Source organism: Lepisosteus platostomus, chromosome 5 (genome assembly GCF_059453375.1).
Source record: "Lepisosteus platostomus isolate fLepPlt1 chromosome 5, fLepPlt1.hap1, whole genome shotgun sequence".
Taxonomy (NCBI): Eukaryota; Metazoa; Chordata; class Actinopteri; order Semionotiformes; family Lepisosteidae; genus Lepisosteus; species Lepisosteus platostomus.
The window spans coordinates 18444172-18463069 of record NC_142615.1 but is presented as its reverse complement, the minus strand read 5'-3'; the positions used below and the strand labels follow the sequence as shown (position 1 = coordinate 18463069).

Genomic DNA, 18898 nt, shown 5'->3' with positions numbered 1-18898 from the left:
TCGTTCACGTCGATTGGCTTTTTTTTGCCTTCATTCGTGCGAGTAGTAAAAGCAGACGCCCCTATTCTGCCGTGACCCGGATTCGAACCGGGGTTGTTGCGGCCACAACGCAAAGTACTGACCACTATTCGATCACAGCAAGTTACCGAGACACACGCGGCAGGGTGGAAAGGGCTGTGCTCTCTTCGTGTGACATAGTTCGGAAAAGTCCTGACGTTGCATTTCAACTGAGCCCCAGTATACATCGACCCTTCGACACTCTGAGTGACAACTCTCTTGCGTGTTTTCTCATATTTATGTAGTTTGCTTGCATGATGCCGGGAACAGCATGGTTGTTCGCTGCCATATAGTCTAGCGGTTAGGGTTCCTGGTTTTCACCCAGGCGGTTCGACTCGGTTTTGCCTCCTGCTTTTCAAAAGATCAGCACCGTGTACGAAAGAGCCGCATTAAAACTACTCGAACGTGCAAAACGTGCGAGAAGAGGGGGCGCTTGTTTCCAACCGAAACTTCTCGCGTGTGAGACGAGCTGATCATCGCTGTGGGAGGGTTACTCTGGTAGACAGGGCTGACCTTTGGCAATAGGATTGATAGTCTCCAAGATGATATTTGTACTTTCTGGAGAGGCGATTTTCTCCACTTCAGTAGCCCGATTTCGTCGATTGCGTGGAGAGGGCTGTAGAATGTGGCGCCGCCTTTCCTGCTCCGTCCATGACAGGCGTGCTGGTCTCTGGAGAGAGAGCACGGTTCATCAGCGCACTCCAATAAAGGCACTGGAAGCAGCTAAATCGCATTAGCGAAGCTCAGCGCTGGGCCGCTGGGCACGTCTTACCACCGTTTCCGTAGTGTAGTGGTTATAACGTTCGCCTCACACGCGAAAGGTCCCCGGTTCGAAACCGGGCGGAAACAGACATCTTTTGTCGCCAGGCACAAAAGGGGATTGGGGATTCGCCTAGCGCTGTGATCGAACAGACCCACTGGACCCACCTCTTAGTGTGGCGGGATCTGCACAGTGCATGTCACAGCGCATCCTGCTTTCACTTCAAGGCGCGTCCTGATGCACCCCAGTCTCCCGCGTGACAGGTGGGGACAGGTGACAGGTCCTATACTAACGAGGAAGACATCGCTCTCTCCGACCCCCGGCATCGTGTCCCGACCCACCGTGCTGGAAGCCGACGCGTGCTGTGATTCCTTTACGGAGCAGAAATGACAACCGAGGAGCCGAGAGATCATTTCAGCATTTCGCGTCTGAACGGAAAACACAAACGACCAACTCGGAATGACTTGCCTTTGACGCTTCTCAAAGCGTTCTTTGTGCATCGAACAGACCCACTCACCTCTTAGTGTGGCGGGATCTGCACAGTGCATGTCGCAGCGCTTCCTGCTTTCACTTCAATGTGCTTCCTGATGTCGAGTCGACTGCCGTGCGGAGGCTCTGAAAGCGAGAGCAATGAAAAGGTGCACGACGCTGTGAAAGAAAACAGAGAAGTGAAAGGCAGTCATTTCTCTAAGGAGGTGAAAGAAAAGCTACTCCCCGTCGGGGAATCGAACCCCGGTCTCCCGCGTGACAGGCGGGGATACTTGCCACTATACTAACGAGGAAGACATCGCTCTCTCCAACCCCCGGCATCGTGTCCCGACCCAGCATGCTGGAAGCCGACGCGTGCTGTGATCCCTTTACGGAGCAGAAATGACAACCGAGGAGCCGAGAGATCATGTCAGCATTTCGCGTCTGAACGGAAAACACAAACGACCAACTCGGAATGACTTGCCTTTGACGCTTTTCAAAGTGTTCTTTGTGCACGACGACTGCGCCGCCTAGCAGATACAAAGGGGTTGTAAAACTTTGAACTAGCAAATGGAAGAGGGCTAAGCCCCCTCTCTTTTAGCCCAGGTTCGATCTGTCTCCCAGAATCACCAGGGCGCACACACACACACACCCGTGCCGTTGAAGTGCTCTGCTTCATTTCTAAGGGCAACTCAACATTCACTCCTACCCCGAGTGCAGAAAAGACAGCATCCACAGCAACAACAGCTCAGGTCTCTGCACAGGAGCTAAGCTGCCCTCATCTCCTCTGCTCTGCGGCTCCTGCGGAGTGGAGTCCTGCCTGGAGCCGTGTTTGCAGGCGGCGGCTCCCCGCGCCCTGTCTGGGCGTCGTGTCCAAGAGCTCCTGGGAGGAAGAGCGAGCCCTCCCACTCGGGGGCTTTTCCACGGTCTGTGTGAGGAGGGGCGGGTGTGTCCAGTAGCTTATCGAGCGGAAGCCTGGGGCGGCGGAGAGCTGTGATCGTGCAGACCTTGAGGTGTCACCTCTTTGTCTGCTTTCCCGCCCCCCCTCCGCCCAAGCTCTGCTCCAAAGTAGCCCGGCAACCCCTCACACCTGCACGTGTCACAACCTAAGGTGCGGTCATGAGACACCCATGGGGTGTCGTTCTGTTCTTGCTAATTGTTTCCTGCCCGTCGCAGGCAGGAGTCCATGCGAGGAAGATGCGCTGGACAGAGCTCAGAGGGCGCAGCTGGGTGGCTTTCCTTCTGAGTGACGTTCCTGCAACACTCTCCCGCTACTCTTGGTGCGCTCATGCCACAACACAGGAAGGCTGGAGCAGGTGGCTGTGGGCTTTGCGCACTGCCGAAATAGCTCAGTTGGGAGAGCATTAGACTGAAGATCTAAAGGTCCCTGGTTCGATCCCGGGTTTCGGCATTTTGTTTCATCGCGCCCTTTGTTCCTCTCTCCAGCGCCACCTGCCTAAAGTGACGCGTCCCTTTCTCAGCCCGAAACGCAAGCGAGACACCAGCAGCAGTTCCTACAGGTTTCCGTAGTGTAGCGGCTATCACGTTCGCCTAACACGCGAAAGGTCCCCGGTTCGAGACCGGGCGGAAACAGCCTCGTTTTGCGCGCTCCTGTACTTCACAGAGGTCTTGAGCGACCGGTCATTTGTTCCCAATGTATTTCCGGTGTCTTCGTGCACTCTTGTACCAAACGCACGTTCCTTCTGTACGCGGAGCCGATCATTTGCAATTGGGCTGTGCCGACAGACCAGGTCGAGCTCTGTCGGCTCAAAAGCAGCGCAGGACCTGCAAGAACAACAGAAAGATTAGCATCCAGCGGGGGCCTCTTAGTGAGCCCAAGAGCTCATCAAGAATCGGCTCCAGCAACAGGGCTGGGCGCATTGTTCCATTCTCCGCCCACTCTCGGTGTAAACAAGTCCCTCCTGGTCTCTGCTTGAAATGCACTTTCCTGCGTTTGCTTTGGTGTAACTGGCTTCCCCTGCATGGGCGAATGTGAAGAAGATCCTTAGTAAGTCATTGAAGAAAACCGAGAAGAGGTCGGAGTAGCCTCTGTCGTTCATCAACGATCCAGTCAGGCAGTACTCCTCTGTAAAGCGCCGTTCGTTCACGTCGATTGGCTTTTTTTTGCCTTCATTCGTGCGAGTAGTAAAAGCAGACGCCCCTATTCTGCCGTGACCCGGATTCGAACCGGGGTTGTTGCGGCCACAACGCAAAGTACTGACCACTATACGATCACAGCGAGTTACCGAGACACACGCGGAAAGGGCTGTGCTCTCTTCGTGTGACATAATTCAGAAAAGTCCTGACGTTGCATTTCAACTGAGCCCCAGTATACATCGACCCTTCAACACTCTGAGTGACAACTCTCTTGCGTGTTTTCTCATATTTATGTAGTTTGCTTGCATGATGCCGGGAACAGCATGGTTGTTCGCTGCCATATAGTCTAGCGGTTAGGGTTCCTGGTTTTCACCCAGGCGGTTCGACTCGGTTTTGCCTCCTGCTTTCCAAAAGATCAGCACCGTGTACGAAAGAGCCGCATTAAAACTACTCGAACGTGCAAAACGTGCGAGAAGAGGGGGCGCTTGTTTCCAACCGAAACTTCTCGCGTGTGAGACGAGCTGATCATCGCTGTGGGAGGGTTACTCTGGTAGGCAGGGCTGACCTTCGGCAATAGGATTTATAGTCTCCAAGATGATATTTGCACTTTCTGGAGAGGCGATTTTCTCCACTTCAGTAGCCCGATTTCGTCGATTGCGTGGAGAGGGCTGTAGAATGTGGCGCCGCCTTTCCTGCTCCGTCCATGACAGGCGTGCTGGTCTCTGGAGAGAGAGCACGGTCCATCAGCGCACTCCAATAAAGGCACTGGAAGCAGCTGAATCGCATTGGCGAAGCTCAGGGCTGGGCCGCTGGGCACGTCTTACCACCGTTTCCGTAGTGTAGTGGTTATCACGTTCGCCTCACACGCGAAAGGTCCCCGGTTCGAAACCGGGCGGAAACAGACATCTTTTGTCGCCAGGCACAAAAGGGGATTGGGGATTTGCCTAGCGCTGTGATCGAACAGACCCACTGGACCCACCTCTTAGTGTGGCGGGATCTGCACAGTGCATGTCACAGCGCATCCTGCTTTCACTTCAAGGCGCGTCCTGATGCACCCCAGTCTCCCGCGTGACAGGTGGGGACAGGTGACAGGTCCTATACTAACGAGGAAGACATCGCTCTCTCCGACCCCCGGCATCGTGTCCCGACCCACCGTGCTGGAAGCCGACGCGTGCTGTGATTCCTTTACGGAGCAGAAATGACAACCGAGGAGCCGAGAGATCATGTCAGCATTTCGCGTCTGAACGGAAAACACAAACGACCAACTCGGAATGACTTGCCTTTGACGCTTTTCAAAGTGTTCTTTGTGCACGACGACTGCGCCGCCTAGCAGATACAAAGGGGTTGTACAACTTTGAACTAGCAAATGGAAGAGGGCTAAGCCCCCTCTCTTTTAGCCCAGGTTCGATCTGTCTCCCAGAATCACCAGGGCGCACACACACACACACCCGTGCCGTTGAAGTGCTCTGTTTCATTTCTAAGGGCAACTCAACATTCACTCCTACCCCGAGTGCAGAAAAGACAGCATCCACAGCAACAACAGCTCAGGTCTCTGCACAGGAGCTAAGCTGCCCTCATCTCCTCTGCTCTGCGGCTCCTGCGGAGTGGAGTCCTGCCTGGAGCCGTGTTTGCAGGCGGCGGCTCCCCGCGCCCTGTCAGGGCGTCGTGTCCAAGAGCTCCTGGGAGGAAGAGCGAGCCCTCCCACTCGGGGGCTTTTACACGGTCTGTGTGAGGAGGGGCGGGTGTGTCCAGTAGCTTATCGAGCGGAAGCCTGGGGCGGCGGAGAGCTGTGATCGTGCAGACCTTGAGGTGTCACCTCTTTGTCTGCTTTCCCGCCCCCCCTCCGCCCAAGCTCTGCTCCAAAGTAGCCCGGCAACCCCTCACACCTGCACGTGTCACAACCTAAGGTGCGGTCATGAGACACCCATGGGGTGTCGTTCTGTTCTTGCTAATTGTTTCCTGCCCGTCGCAGGCAGGAGTCCATGCGAGGAAGATGCGCTGGACAGAGCTCAGAGGGCGCAGCTGGGTGGCTTTCCTTCTGAGTGACGTTCCTGCAACACTCTCCCGCTACTCTTGGTGCGCTCATGCCACAACACAGGAAGGCTGGAGCAGGTGGCTGTGGGCTTTGCGCCCTGCCGAAATAGCTCAGTTGGGAGAGCGTTAGACTGAAGATCTAAAGGTCCCTGGTTCGATCCCGGGTTTCGGCATTTTGTTTCATCGCGCCCTTTGTTCCTCTCTCCAGCGCCACCTGCCTAAAGTGACGCGTCCCTTTCTCAGCCCGAAACGCAAGCGAGACACCAGCAGCAGTCCCTACAGGTTTCCGTAGTGTAGCGGCTATCACGTTCGCCTAACACGCGAAAGGTCCCCGGTTCGAGACCGGGTGGAAACAGCCTCGTTTTGCACGCTCCTGTACTTCACAGAGGTCTTGAGCGACCGGTCATTTGTTCCCAATGTATTTCCGGTGCCTTCGTGCACTCTTGTACCAAACGCACGTTCCTTCTGTACGCGGAGCCGATCATTTGCAATTGGGCTGTGCCGACAGACCAGGTCGAGCTCTGTCGGCTCAAAAGCAGCGCAGGACCTGCAAGAACAACAGAAAGATTAGCATCCAGCGGGGGCCTCTTAGTGAGCCCAAGAGCTCATCAAGAATCGGCTCCAGCAACAGGGCTGGGCGCATTGTTCCATTCTCCGCCCACTCTCGGTGTAAACAAGTCCCTCCTGGTCTCTGCTTGAAATGCACTTTCCTGCGTTTGCTTTGGTGTAACTGGCTTCCCCTGCATGGGCGAATGTGAAGAAGATCCTTAGTAAGTCATTGAAGAAAACCGAGAAGAGGTCGGAGTAGCCTCTGTCGTTCATCAACGATCCAGTCAGGCAGTACTCCTCTGTAAAGCGCCGTTCGTTCACGTCGATTGGCTTTTTTTTGCCTTCATTCGTGCGAGTAGTAAAAGCAGACGCCCCTATTCTGCCGTGACCCGGATTCGAACCGGGGTTGTTGCGGCCACAACGCAAAGTACTGACCACTATACGATCACAGCGAGTTACCGAGACACACGCGGAAAGGGCTGTGCTCTCTTCGTGTGACATAATTCAGAAAAGTCCTGACGTTGCATTTCAACTGAGCCCCAGTATACATCGACCCTTCAACACTCTGAGTGACAACTCTCTTGCGTGTTTTCTCATATTTATGTAGTTTGCTTGCATGATGCCGGGAACAGCATGGTTGTTCGCTGCCATATAGTCTAGCGGTTAGGGTTCCTGGTTTTCACCCAGGCGGTTCGACTCGGTTTTGCCTCCTGCTTTCCAAAAGATCAGCACCGTGTACGAAAGAGCCGCATTAAAACTACTCGAACGTGCAAAACGTGCGAGAAGAGGGGGCGCTTGTTTCCAACCGAAACTTCTCGCGTGTGAGACGAGCTGATCATCGCTGTGGGAGGGTTACTCTGGTAGGCAGGGCTGACCTTCGGCAATAGGATTTATAGTCTCCAAGATGATATTTGCACTTTCTGGAGAGGCGATTTTCTCCACTTCAGTAGCCCGATTTCGTCGATTGCGTGGAGAGGGCTGTAGAATGTGGCGCCGCCTTTCCTGCTCCGTCCATGACAGGCGTGCTGGTCTCTGGAGAGAGAGCACGGTCCATCAGCGCACTCCAATAAAGGCACTGGAAGCAGCTGAATCGCATTGGCGAAGCTCAGGGCTGGGCCGCTGGGCACGTCTTACCACCGTTTCCGTAGTGTAGTGGTTATCACGTTCGCCTCACACGCGAAAGGTCCCCGGTTCGAAACCGGGCGGAAACAGACATCTTTTGTCGCCAGGCACAAAAGGGGATTGGGGATTTGCCTAGCGCTGTGATCGAACAGACCCACTGGACCCACCTCTTAGTGTGGCGGGATCTGCACAGTGCATGTCACAGCGCATCCTGCTTTCACTTCAAGGCGCGTCCTGATGCACCCCAGTCTCCCGCGTGACAGGTGGGGACAGGTGACAGGTCCTATACTAACGAGGAAGACATCGCTCTCTCCGACCCCCGGCATCGTGTCCCGACCCACCGTGCTGGAAGCCGACGCGTGCTGTGATTCCTTTACGGAGCAGAAATGACAACCGAGGAGCCGAGAGATCATGTCAGCATTTCGCGTCTGAACGGAAAACACAAACGACCAACTCGGAATGACTTGCCTTTGACGCTTTTCAAAGTGTTCTTTGTGCACGACGACTGCGCCGCCTAGCAGATACAAAGGGGTTGTACAACTTTGAACTAGCAAATGGAAGAGGGCTAAGCCCCCTCTCTTTTAGCCCAGGTTCGATCTGTCTCCCAGAATCACCAGGGCGCACACACACACACACCCGTGCCGTTGAAGTGCTCTGCTTCATTTCTAAGGGCAACTCAACATTCACTCCTACCCCGAGTGCAGAAAAGACAGCATCCACAGCAACAACAGCTCAGGTCTCTGCACAGGAGCTAAGCTGCCCTCATCTCCTCTGCTCTGCGGCTCCTGCGGAGTGGAGTCCTGCCTGGAGCCGTGTTTGCAGGCGGCGGCTCCCCGCGCCCTGTCAGGGCGTCGTGTCCAAGAGCTCCTGGGAGGAAGAGCGAGCCCTCCCACTCGGGGGCTTTTACACGGTCTGTGTGAGGAGGGGCGGGTGTGTCCAGTAGCTTATCGAGCGGAAGCCTGGGGCGGCGGAGAGCTGTGATCGTGCAGACCTTGAGGTGTCACCTCTTTGTCTGCTTTCCCGCCCCCCCTCCGCCCAAGCTCTGCTCCAAAGTAGCCCGGCAACCCCTCACACCTGCACGTGTCACAACCTAAGGTGCGGTCATGAGACACCCATGGGGTGTCGTTCTGTTCTTGCTAATTGTTTCCTGCCCGTCGCAGGCAGGAGTCCATGCGAGGAAGATGCGCTGGACAGAGCTCAGAGGGCGCAGCTGGGTGGCTTTCCTTCTGAGTGACGTTCCTGCAACACTCTCCCGCTACTCTTGGTGCGCTCATGCCACAACACAGGAAGGCTGGAGCAGGTGGCTGTGGGCTTTGCGCCCTGCCGAAATAGCTCAGTTGGGAGAGCGTTAGACTGAAGATCTAAAGGTCCCTGGTTCGATCCCGGGTTTCGGCATTTTGTTTCATCGCGCCCTTTGTTCCTCTCTCCAGCGCCACCTGCCTAAAGTGACGCGTCCCTTTCTCAGCCCGAAACGCAAGCGAGACACCAGCAGCAGTCCCTACAGGTTTCCGTAGTGTAGCGGCTATCACGTTCGCCTAACACGCGAAAGGTCCCCGGTTCGAGACCGGGCGGAAACAGCCTCGTTTTGCACGCTCCTGTACTTCACAGAGGTCTTGAGCGACCGGTCATTTGTTCCCAATGTATTTCCGGTGCCTTCGTGCACTCTTGTACCAAACGCACGTTCCTTCTGTACGCGGAGCCGATCATTTGCAATTGGGCTGTGCCGACAGACCAGGTCGAGCTCTGTCGGCTCAAAAGCAGCGCAGGACCTGCAAGAACAACAGAAAGATTAGCATCCAGCGGGGGCCTCTTAGTGAGCCCAAGAGCTCATCAAGAATCGGCTCCAGCAACAGGGCTGGGCGCATTGTTCCATTCTCCGCCCACTCTCGGTGTAAACAAGTCCCTCCTGGTCTCTGCTTGAAATGCACTTTCCTGCGTTTGCTTTGGTGTAACTGGCTTCCCCTGCATGGGCGAATGTGAAGAAGATCCTTAGTAAGTCATTGAAGAAAACCGAGAAGAGGTCGGAGTGGCCTCTGTCGTTCATCAACGATCCAGTCAGGCAGTACTCCTCTGTAAAGCGCCGTTCGTTCACGTCGATTGGCTTTTTTTTGCCTTCATTCGTGCGAGTAGTAAAAGCAGACGCCCCTATTCTGCCGTGACCCGGATTCGAACCGGGGTTGTTGCGGCCACAACGCAAAATACTGACCACTATTCGATCACAGCGAGTTACCGAGACACACGCGGCAGGGTGGAAAGGGCTGTGCTCTCTTCGTGTGACATAGTTCGGAAAAGTCCTGACGTTGCATTTCAACTGAGCCCCAGTATACATCGACCCTTCGACACTCTGAGTGACAACTCTCTTGCGTGTTTTCTCATATTTATGTAGTTTGCTTGCATGATGCCGGGAACAGCATGGTTGTTCGCTGCCATATAGTCTAGCGGTTAGGGTTCCTGGTTTTCACCCAGGCGGTTCGACTCGGTTTTGCCTCCTGCTTTTCAAAAGATCAGCACCGTGTACGAAAGAGCCGCATTAAAACTACTCGAACGTGCAAAACGTGCGAGAAGAGGGGGCGCTTGTTTCCAACCGAAACTTCTCGCGTGTGAGACGAGCTGATCATCGCTGTGGGAGGGTTACTCTGGTAGACAGGGCTGACCTTTGGCAATAGGATTGATAGTCTCCAAGATGATATTTGTACTTTCTGGAGAGGCGATTTTCTCCACTTCAGTAGCCCGATTTCGTCGATTGCGTGGAGAGGGCTGTAGAATGTGGCGCCGCCTTTCCTGCTCCGTCCATGACAGGCGTGCTGGTCTCTGGAGAGAGAGCACGGTTCATCAGCGCACTCCAATAAAGGCACTGGAAGCAGCTAAATCGCATTAGCGAAGCTCAGCGCTGGGCCGCTGGGCACGTCTTACCACCGTTTCCGTAGTGTAGTGGTTATAACGTTTGCCTCACACGCGAAAGGTCCCCGGTTCGAAACCGGGCGGAAACAGACATCTTTTGTCGCCAGGCACAAAAGGGGATTGGGGATTCGCCTAGCGCTGTGATCGAACAGACCCACTGGACCCACCTCTTAGTGTGGCGGGATCTGCACAGTGCATGTCACAGCGCATCCTGCTTTCACTTCAAGGCGCGTCCTGATGCACCCCAGTCTCCCGCGTGACAGGTGGGGACAGGTGACAGGTCCTATACTAACGAGGAAGACATCGCTCTCTCCGACCCCCGGCATCGTGTCCCGACCCACCGTGCTGGAAGCCGACGCGTGCTGTGATTCCTTTACGGAGCAGAAATGACAACCGAGGAGCCGAGAGATCATTTCAGCATTTCGCGTCTGAACGGAAAACACAAACGACCAACTCGGAATGACTTGCCTTTGACGCTTCTCAAAGCGTTCTTTGTGCATCGAACAGACCCACTCACCTCTTAGTGTGGCGGGATCTGCACAGTGCATGTCGCAGCGCTTCCTGCTTTCACTTCAATGTGCTTCCTGATGTCGAGTCGACTGCCGTGCGGAGGCTCTGAAAGCGAGAGCAATGAAAAGGTGCACGACGCTGTGAAAGAAAACAGAGAAGTGAAAGGCAGTCATTTCTCTAAGGAGGTGAAAGAAAAGCTACTCCCCGTCGGGGAATCGAACCCCGGTCTCCCGCGTGACAGGCGGGGATACTTGCCACTATACTAACGAGGAAGACATCGCTCTCTCCAACCCCCGGCATCGTGTCCCGACCCAGCATGCTGGAAGCCGACGCGTGCTGTGATCCCTTTACGGAGCAGAAATGACAACCGAGGAGCCGAGAGATCATGTCAGCATTTCGCGTCTGAACGGAAAACACAAACGACCAACTCGGAATGACTTGCCTTTGACGCTTTTCAAAGTGTTCTTTGTGCACGACGACTGCGCCGCCTAGCAGATACAAAGGGGTTGTAAAACTTTGAACTAGCAAATGGAAGAGGGCTAAGCCCCCTCTCTTTTAGCCCAGGTTCGATCTGTCTCCCAGAATCACCAGGGCGCACACACACACACACCCGTGCCGTTGAAGTGCTCTGCTTCATTTCTAAGGGCAACTCAACATTCACTCCTACCCCGAGTGCAGAAAAGACAGCATCCACAGCAACAACAGCTCAGGTCTCTGCACAGGAGCTAAGCTGCCCTCATCTCCTCTGCTCTGCGGCTCCTGCGGAGTGGAGTCCTGCCTGGAGCCGTGTTTGCAGGCGGCGGCTCCCCGCGCCCTGTCTGGGCGTCGTGTCCAAGAGCTCCTGGGAGGAAGAGCGAGCCCTCCCACTCGGGGGCTTTTCCACGGTCTGTGTGAGGAGGGGCGGGTGTGTCCAGTAGCTTATCGAGCGGAAGCCTGGGGCGGCGGAGAGCTGTGATCGTGCAGACCTTGAGGTGTCACCTCTTTGTCTGCTTTCCCGCCCCCCCTCCGCCCAAGCTCTGCTCCAAAGTAGCCCGGCAACCCCTCACACCTGCACGTGTCACAACCTAAGGTGTGGTCATGAGACACCCATGGGGTGTCGTTCTGTTCTTGCTAATTGTTTCCTGCCCGTCGCAGGCAGGAGTCCATGCGAGGAAGATGCGCTGGACAGAGCTCAGAGGGCGCAGCTGGGTGGCTTTCCTTCTGAGTGACGTTCCTGCAACACTCTCCCGCTACTCTTGGTGCGCTCATGCCACAACACAGGAAGGCTGGAGCAGGTGGCTGTGGGCTTTGCGCACTGCCGAAATAGCTCAGTTGGGAGAGCGTTAGACTGAAGATCTAAAGGTCCCTGGTTCGATCCCGGGTTTCGGCATTTTGTTTCATCGCGCCCTTTGTTCCTCTCTCCAGCGCCACCTGCCTAAAGTGACGCGTCCCTTTCTCAGCCCGAAACGCAAGCGAGACACCAGCAGCAGTCCCTACAGGTTTCCGTAGTGTAGCGGCTATCACGTTCGCCTAACACGCGAAAGGTCCCCGGTTCGAGACCGGGCGGAAACAGCCTCGTTTTGCACGCTCCTGTACTTCACAGAGGTCTTGAGCGACCGGTCATTTGTTCCCAATGTATTTCCGGTGCCTTCGTGCACTCTTGTACCAAACGCACGTTCCTTCTGTACGCGGAGCCGATCATTTGCAATTGGGCTGTGCCGACAGACCAGGTCGAGCTCTGTCGGCTCAAAAGCAGCGCAGGACCTGCAAGAACAACAGAAAGATTAGCATCCAGCGGGGGCCTCTTAGTGAGCCCAAGAGCTCATCAAGAATCGGCTCCAGCAACAGGGCTGGGCGCATTGTTCCATTCTCCGCCCACTCTCGGTGTAAACAAGTCCCTCCTGGTCTCTGCTTGAAATGCACTTTCCTGCGTTTGCTTTGGTGTAACTGGCTTCCCCTGCATGGGCGAATGTGAAGAAGATCCTTAGTAAGTCATTGAAGAAAACCGAGAAGAGGTCGGAGTGGCCTCTGTCGTTCATCAACGATCCAGTCAGGCAGTACTCCTCTGTAAAGCGCCGTTCGTTCACGTCGATTGGCTTTTTTTTGCCTTCATTCGTGCGAGTAGTAAAAGCAGACGCCCCTATTTTGCCGTGACCCGGATTCGAACCGGGGTTGTTGCGGCCACAACGCAAAGTACTGACCACTATACGATCACAGCGAGTTACCGAGACACACGCGGCAGGGCGGAAAGGGCTGTGCTCTCTTCGTGTGACATAATTCGGAAAAGTCCTGACGTTGCATTTCAACTGAGCCCCAGTATACATCGACCCTTCGACACTCTGAGTGACAACTCTCTTGCGTGTTTTCTCATATTTATGTAGTTTGCTTGGTGGCGCAGTCGTCGTGCACAAAGAACGCTTTGAAAAGCGTCAAAAGCAAGTCATTCCAAGTTAGTCGTTTGTGTTTTCCGTTCTGACGCGAAATGCTGAAATAATCTCTCGGCTCCTCGGTTGTCATTTCTGCTACATAGAGGAATCACAGCAAGCGTGTTAAAAGAAGACTGTGATATTCGGTGCGTCTTGGATTAGACGAGATTAAAGAGTGAGTAGTTTTGTTTTTCTGTGATGTAATGGGACCAATGAAGAATGTGGCATTCAGACTAATGTGGAGTATTTGTTTCCTTAGGGAAATTGGCACTACCATATACTGGGCCATTAGGACCCATATGGACCGCAGGGTGAGCGCCCAGCGACAGAAACCAGACGGTACCGTGTGTCGGGCTCGGCCGCGAGCAGGACAATGACTTCACTTAAATGTTTAACTGATAAAACCCAAATGAACCAAACCTGTATAAATTAGTGGTGGAAAGGAGTCTTTTTATATAGCAAAAGGTCTCTGATCCTTTGGTAAGAACGATGGGTATATAACCCATTGTCCTCAATATTAGAAATGAATCCTTGAGCACTGCTGTTGTACCAACGGTCCATAAAAGCTTAACATTACCCTTTCTTGCATAAATTGTAGAACATGCCGTCACATTTCAGTTGCACCTCAGTAGCAGTTTGATCTATTATCACCCTACTCCCCACCTCAGAACCTTCGCTCTTCTTATTCTGGTCTCCTAACTGTCCCCCACGCCCATCCACACTGTATGAGTGACAAGGCCTTCTCCTGTTATGCCCCCAAGCTCTGGAACTCTCTCCCCAAGGATACCAGAGTCACCTTCCCTAAACTCCTTCAAATTCAGACTCAACACCTTGTTCTGTAGAAGAGCCTTTACTGAACTGGTTCCATTCTTTAGCCCTCTGCTTCTACTTTCCTTAGTACCACCATCCATGGTCTCCTCTGTCTATTGGAATTGTTTTATCCTGTGTATTCTTATTGTAATTATTTCAAGTGCTTTGCGAAGCCACCTTTGGAACCATTATATAAAATAGTTTATCCTAAATCCTTGAAACTTTAATAGGGCATTGCAGTAGGGCTAAAAATTAACAGTGTTAGTGGGCCAGCAGGATTTGTGCAAATTATAGGTAGGCACAACGGGAGACTAGAATTCACTTGAAATTCATGACATGGGACACTGAAACAGGGGAGAGGCTTTGTGTAGTAAGCATTCAGTCTCAATCTACACAGTCTGTGCTGCTGGTAGAGGTGGTTGTGAACACTTGTCTTCCAGATCAAGTACTGGGATCTCCAGTTTCAATCCTAATACTTCCCGTGACTGTCCAATACTGTGAAACCAAGACCCATAAGACAAGACCTCCAAGATTCTAACTGTACCTTTATTCACTGATGTTTGGGCACCAGAATTGTTCCTCTGCTAAGGAAGGGAAGGCCTACTTTACACCAAGCCCCTGTTGACAATCCCTTCCTTGTGTTTCTTTTAGTCAGTTTGTGCAGCCTAGAATAGGACATCAGATCTCACTCTTACCGGGCACTACAGTAGCAACTGACACTCCATAAGCACTACCCATCTAGGAAACAGGAGGACTGCCAGTATATTGAACACCTCTGTCTCTCCCCCAGTAAAAAAGTCACAATGACCTGCCCAAGGAATAGTGCGGCTATCTTCCCCCAGTACAACGCTTTATTACTCCAGCCATTTTCAGTCCTCATTGGCAGCAATACGGGAAGCATTCTTGAAAGGGGAACCCCCACAAATACTTCCCTTGAATTCCTCCACCCCATTCAAACCTATAAACCATAAAGAAACAAGGGCAGGCAGAAGGGTCTTTCACAGCTTTATTGAGATGTTGCCATTACAAGGCAAGTGGAGGCAGGAGAGTCACAAGGGCCAGGCTGGAGCCTTCATTCAGGCACCTGGGGAGGAAGGAGAACAATCCAGCTACACTGCAGGACACCACCCCTACAGGAGCTCCTCCTGCCAGACCCTACCTGTCCACTGGCCAACATCTCCAAAGTCATCTGCTCCCTCCACATCCTCACTGGTGCTCTCAGCATCTTCACTGGAGCTCCGAGGGTCTCCCTCCTCATCCTCAGTCCAGTCAGCTCCCACATCCAGAGGAGCTTCTACTGGTGCCACAGCCACCCGACTACTGGTCACCAGGCTCCTGGTACCTGTGGACAAGCAGCACCCAGGAGTGAGGGATCCGCTATACCCAGAGACCCACAGTCTACTCATCTAAACAGTCCCTTTGTCCAGCACGGGATCATTCCTCAGTTGTCCAAGCATGGTTGTCTCTTGGGCAGAGATGCATCCACAAGGGATAGAGAACCAGACCCACCTTCATTCCGACTGCCAGCACACCTGGACTCACAGCAGGCACAGACCTCATGGTCACCATACAGCTCCTCCCACCTGGAGGAGAGGAGGAGGACAGGTGAGGCCTAAACCTGGCATGTCCCAGAGCACCCTCAGCAGGCTCCTTGCAGAAGTACCTCTTAGCCTCCCTGTTGTAGGTGCAGGACTTGGTCCCTGGTGTTGCTTTAGCAGGAGCCACAGCCATGACACAGTGCATGTACAGCTCAGTCACTTCATGCTGCAAGAGGGAAGGTCACAGCATTAAGGGATCAAGGCCAATAGAGGGACAGAGAAGGACCTTCTGCCATCAGTGAAGGCAAGCTGGCAGCTCTAGGCACTACAGCTGCCACAGTCTGGTTCACATCTAGATCATGGATGTGAAAGCAGACCATGGATCAGTAGAGCAAGAAGGCTGAGCAGCCTTTGAGAGCAGTACCTTCCTGGACAGCTTCTTCTGGAAGAGGAAGGCATCAATTGTGAAGCGGAGCAAATCCTTCTGCTTGGAGGGGACAAACCTGGACAGGCAGCCATCTGCCTTGCTGTCCACCATGCACCTGGGGACAAGGACAAGGATGAACCCCTGCAGGCTCTCAGGGCTCCTGCCCACCTCCCCTCCCAGAAGGGGCCGTACCCCAAGTTGTCAATCACAGGGAAACGGGGCTGGGAGTGCTGGTCTGGTTTCTCCGTTACGTAACACGAGTGGATGTACAGCCTCTGCTCTGCTGTGGCAAAGTAGGCAGTGGCCTGGAAGTACATGGGCTGACCCAGGAAGTACTCATCCTTAGGAGAGAGCCGGACCCAGCGGGCTGGAGAGAGAGAGGCAGCATTACACCTGCACACAGCACCCCCTGCAGGCAGGAGGAGCCACTCACTCAAGGAGCTTACAGTTGGTGGTGAGCAGCACAAAGCGGTGCTTGTTCTTCAGGTCCTTGAAGAAGGTCCTTCTCCTGGCCCACGTGGGGACATAGCCAACCTTGTAGGAGTAGCGGAACCTGCAGGACAGAGGGGATGAGGGGCATCTGGACACTTTCCTAGCGGCTTCTCAGCAGCAGAGCCCTGCCTACCTGTTGTAGGAGCACTTGACAGGCACAGAGAAGGGAATGAAGCGATGCACAGGTGCACTGGAGGAGGGCGGGGCATAGCGGAGAGTGTTGGAGTACACCAGGCGGCCCTGGACAACCTGCAGGGTCACAGAGGAAGGGATATTCCCAGGAAAGGCAACCCCGACACTGGCCCTACAGCTCACGTCGATACACTGCCTGTAGATGAAGACCTGCTTACCGATCGCTCGGTGCCGCACTCGTGAAGCCCGTAGATGAAGTAGAAGTAACTGCGTGTGGTTCGGCTGACGCTGCAGTTGCCCAAGGTCACCTCCGATGGCCGACAGCTGAAGCCGAACAGGAGCCGACTGACCCTCACATACATCCTGCTGGAGTCACACCACACAGCCACTCCTCGGGTGCCCCCGATGGCCGGGCGAGCCGGCTGCCGCCCTCGCTGGGGAGGAAACAGGACGCTCTTGATGTAGGCGGGTAAGGGGCGGCTGCCGGCTTCGGGCTTCATCTTCTCCTTGTCGAAGTAGGGCGAGTACGCGTCTCTGGACACGGGAAGGCGGCGAAAGTCGGGAGCCAAGGACTGCGAGTCGTTCTCGCTTGCAGACAGGTCTTCGGAGGGCGCATCTGCCAGGTTCAAGTCCTCCAACAGGGCTGCGTCTTCAGGAGCCGGGAGGTCGGCCTGGAGCGCCAATTCCCGAGAGTCCCAGCCAGCCGGCCCGGCGGAAACCAGTGCGGGGAGCCCGGCCCCTGTGCACAGGCACAGCATAAAGAGAAACGAGCGCATCACCAAATTAACGCCCCGCTCAATTGCTACAGGAGTAAAATAAGTAAACCACAAAACTGTTGAAGCAAGAAAGTATAAAGTGTGAACATGGTAACTAGTTTTTTATACTGGCAGGACCTGTTACCGCACACCTGGTCACACAATCAACACAATCAATTACAGGTGGGTAGCTGCGTCAGCATGCGTAGGCTGCAAAGGAACAAGTAATAGGTTTATTCCATGCTGAAAAAAAGAAGAAAGAGAACACAACGTTTCGGCCGTGGAGCCTTCTTCAGGTGTGAGAGAGACAGGGCAGTAGGCAAAGGTAAAGTAGCTGGAGAACAAAGGTTGGGAGGGAGGAGGAGTGAGAGGCGGGAGCAGGGGACAGAAAGAGAGGCCAATCAAGAGGTGTGAAGTCAGAATGGGTGCAGAGAGGTGTGAAATGAAACTTCCAATGAATGGAGAAAATTTAAAAGAACAGTAATCTGTCGTTAAGGGAAGGGAGAATGTGTGATCCTAACTGCAGAATAATTTTAGTTTCGGTGGTCTTTCTGATGTATGAGTTCGGAAAACCGTCTTTGAGAACACAGACGGAGAGATTAGTGTGGTCGTGGCCGTCAGAGGTGAAATGAGAAACAATGGGCTTGGAGAGATCTTTAATCTTCACAGCCCTGACGTGTTCTCTGAAGCGGTCTCCGAGTCTCCTTCCTGTTTCACCAATGTAGATGGCTGGGCATTTACTGCAAGAGATACAGTAAATAAGGTTGCTGGAGGTACAAGATGCTGTCTGGGTGATCCGGAATTGTCCTGAGGGGCCTTGAATGAGTGTGGTGGTGGCTGTGTACTTGCAGGTGATACAGCGAGCTCTGTTGCAAGGGAAAGTGCCTGGTGTGGATGGTTGTTGAGGGCGGTCAAGGGAGCTGTGAACAAGGAGGTTACGCAGATTAGGTGGTCGGCGATATGAGATGATAGGGCGATCAGAAAAGAGGGCCCCAATGGAGGGATCATCCTGTAGGATGGAAAAATTCTGGTTAATGGTCCTGGGGATAGGAAGTGTGTTAGGGTGGTAAGGAAGCACCAAGGGAATGCGGTTGTTACGGCGGGAGTTCCTGATCGGGTTGATGGTCCGGGGGGTGTTTTTGGCTCGGGCAAGGGCCCTGTCAATCACACTGCTGGGATATCCTCTGTTGATAAAAAATGAGTACATTTCGAGGGCTTGGTTCTCGAAGTCGATGTCGTCGCTGCATAGTCTTCGTAACCTAAGGAACTGTGAAAAAGGAAGAGAGTTTTTAGTGTGGTTGGGGTGAAATGAGCTGTACAGGAGGTAGCTGTGTGAATCCGTGGGTTTGTAATAAACTGAAGTGGAAAGTCGGGGGTAGTTGATAGACAAGTGGATGTCTAGAAACGGAAGAGTGGTGGAAGATATGTGAACTGTATATTTGAGGGACGGGTGGAAGTTGGTGAAATGGTGCAGGAAGAACTCGAGCTGATCGTTGGAGCATGTGGCGGCACCGACGCAATCATCAATATATCGTTTGTAGAGGTCAGGGACATAGCCAGTGTAGGAGGCGAAGAAGCGTTCTTCTACCCAGCCGACAAAAATGTTGGCATAGCTGGGTCCCATTCTGGTGCCCATGGCAACTCCACTGACCTGTTGGTAAAAAAGATTATTGAAAGAGAATGCGTTCAGTGTGAGGACCAATTCTGCAAGGCGTACCAGGGTGTGGGTGGGTGGATCAAGCACTGTGCGTTTGTCCAGCGTGTGCTTGAGTGCTGTAAGGCCGTCATTATGGGGAATGACGGTGTACAGAGATGTGATGTCCATGGTAAAAATGTGGCAT

General features: G+C 53.7%; 1 protein-coding gene and 15 non-coding genes across 16 annotated transcripts; 10 read left to right on the top strand and 6 right to left on the bottom strand.

The window, feature by feature from the left end:
* Positions 1-1527: 1527 nt before the first annotated feature.
* Positions 1528-1599, bottom strand: trnad-guc (transfer RNA aspartic acid (anticodon GUC)). Its single transcript has one exon. It is a non-coding gene; the product is annotated as a tRNA-Asp (tRNA).
* A 1024-nt stretch (positions 1600-2623) lies between these two features.
* On the top strand, positions 2624-2696 carry trnaf-gaa (transfer RNA phenylalanine (anticodon GAA)). The gene has a single exon. It is a non-coding gene; the product is annotated as a tRNA-Phe (tRNA).
* A 109-nt stretch (positions 2697-2805) lies between these two features.
* trnav-aac (transfer RNA valine (anticodon AAC)) lies at positions 2806-2878 on the top strand. The gene has a single exon. It is a non-coding gene; the product is annotated as a tRNA-Val (tRNA).
* Positions 2879-3452: 574 nt separating this feature from the next.
* Positions 3453-3524, bottom strand: trnah-gug (transfer RNA histidin (anticodon GUG)). Its single transcript has one exon. It is a non-coding gene; the product is annotated as a tRNA-His (tRNA).
* Positions 3525-4210: 686 nt separating this feature from the next.
* On the top strand, positions 4211-4283 carry trnav-cac (transfer RNA valine (anticodon CAC)). Its single transcript has one exon. It is a non-coding gene; the product is annotated as a tRNA-Val (tRNA).
* Positions 4284-5516: 1233 nt separating this feature from the next.
* On the top strand, positions 5517-5589 carry trnaf-gaa (transfer RNA phenylalanine (anticodon GAA)). The gene has a single exon. It is a non-coding gene; the product is annotated as a tRNA-Phe (tRNA).
* Positions 5590-5698: 109 nt separating this feature from the next.
* Positions 5699-5771, top strand: trnav-aac (transfer RNA valine (anticodon AAC)). Its single transcript has one exon. It is a non-coding gene; the product is annotated as a tRNA-Val (tRNA).
* Positions 5772-6345: 574 nt separating this feature from the next.
* On the bottom strand, positions 6346-6417 carry trnah-gug (transfer RNA histidin (anticodon GUG)). The gene has a single exon. It is a non-coding gene; the product is annotated as a tRNA-His (tRNA).
* Positions 6418-7103: 686 nt separating this feature from the next.
* trnav-cac (transfer RNA valine (anticodon CAC)) lies at positions 7104-7176 on the top strand. The gene has a single exon. It is a non-coding gene; the product is annotated as a tRNA-Val (tRNA).
* Positions 7177-8409: 1233 nt separating this feature from the next.
* On the top strand, positions 8410-8482 carry trnaf-gaa (transfer RNA phenylalanine (anticodon GAA)). Its single transcript has one exon. It is a non-coding gene; the product is annotated as a tRNA-Phe (tRNA).
* Positions 8483-8591: 109 nt separating this feature from the next.
* Positions 8592-8664, top strand: trnav-aac (transfer RNA valine (anticodon AAC)). Its single transcript has one exon. It is a non-coding gene; the product is annotated as a tRNA-Val (tRNA).
* A 2034-nt stretch (positions 8665-10698) lies between these two features.
* Positions 10699-10770, bottom strand: trnad-guc (transfer RNA aspartic acid (anticodon GUC)). Its single transcript has one exon. It is a non-coding gene; the product is annotated as a tRNA-Asp (tRNA).
* A 1024-nt stretch (positions 10771-11794) lies between these two features.
* trnaf-gaa (transfer RNA phenylalanine (anticodon GAA)) lies at positions 11795-11867 on the top strand. The gene has a single exon. It is a non-coding gene; the product is annotated as a tRNA-Phe (tRNA).
* A 109-nt stretch (positions 11868-11976) lies between these two features.
* trnav-aac (transfer RNA valine (anticodon AAC)) lies at positions 11977-12049 on the top strand. Its single transcript has one exon. It is a non-coding gene; the product is annotated as a tRNA-Val (tRNA).
* Positions 12050-12623: 574 nt separating this feature from the next.
* On the bottom strand, positions 12624-12695 carry trnah-gug (transfer RNA histidin (anticodon GUG)). The gene has a single exon. It is a non-coding gene; the product is annotated as a tRNA-His (tRNA).
* A 2010-nt stretch (positions 12696-14705) lies between these two features.
* LOC148664393 (zona pellucida sperm-binding protein 3-like) lies at positions 14706-17113 on the bottom strand. Its single transcript, XM_088630908.1, has 9 exons — positions 16521-17113; positions 16304-16419; positions 16125-16231; positions 15871-16045; positions 15676-15793; positions 15377-15477; positions 15223-15296; positions 14873-15055; positions 14706-14797 (listed from the first exon to the last, which is right to left on the bottom strand). Exons 1-9 carry the CDS (start codon positions 17076-17078, stop codon positions 14790-14792), a joined length of 1440 nt encoding a protein of 479 aa, XP_088487034.1. The 5' UTR covers positions 17079-17113; the 3' UTR covers positions 14706-14789.
* Between the last annotated feature and the right edge of the window lie 1785 nt (positions 17114-18898).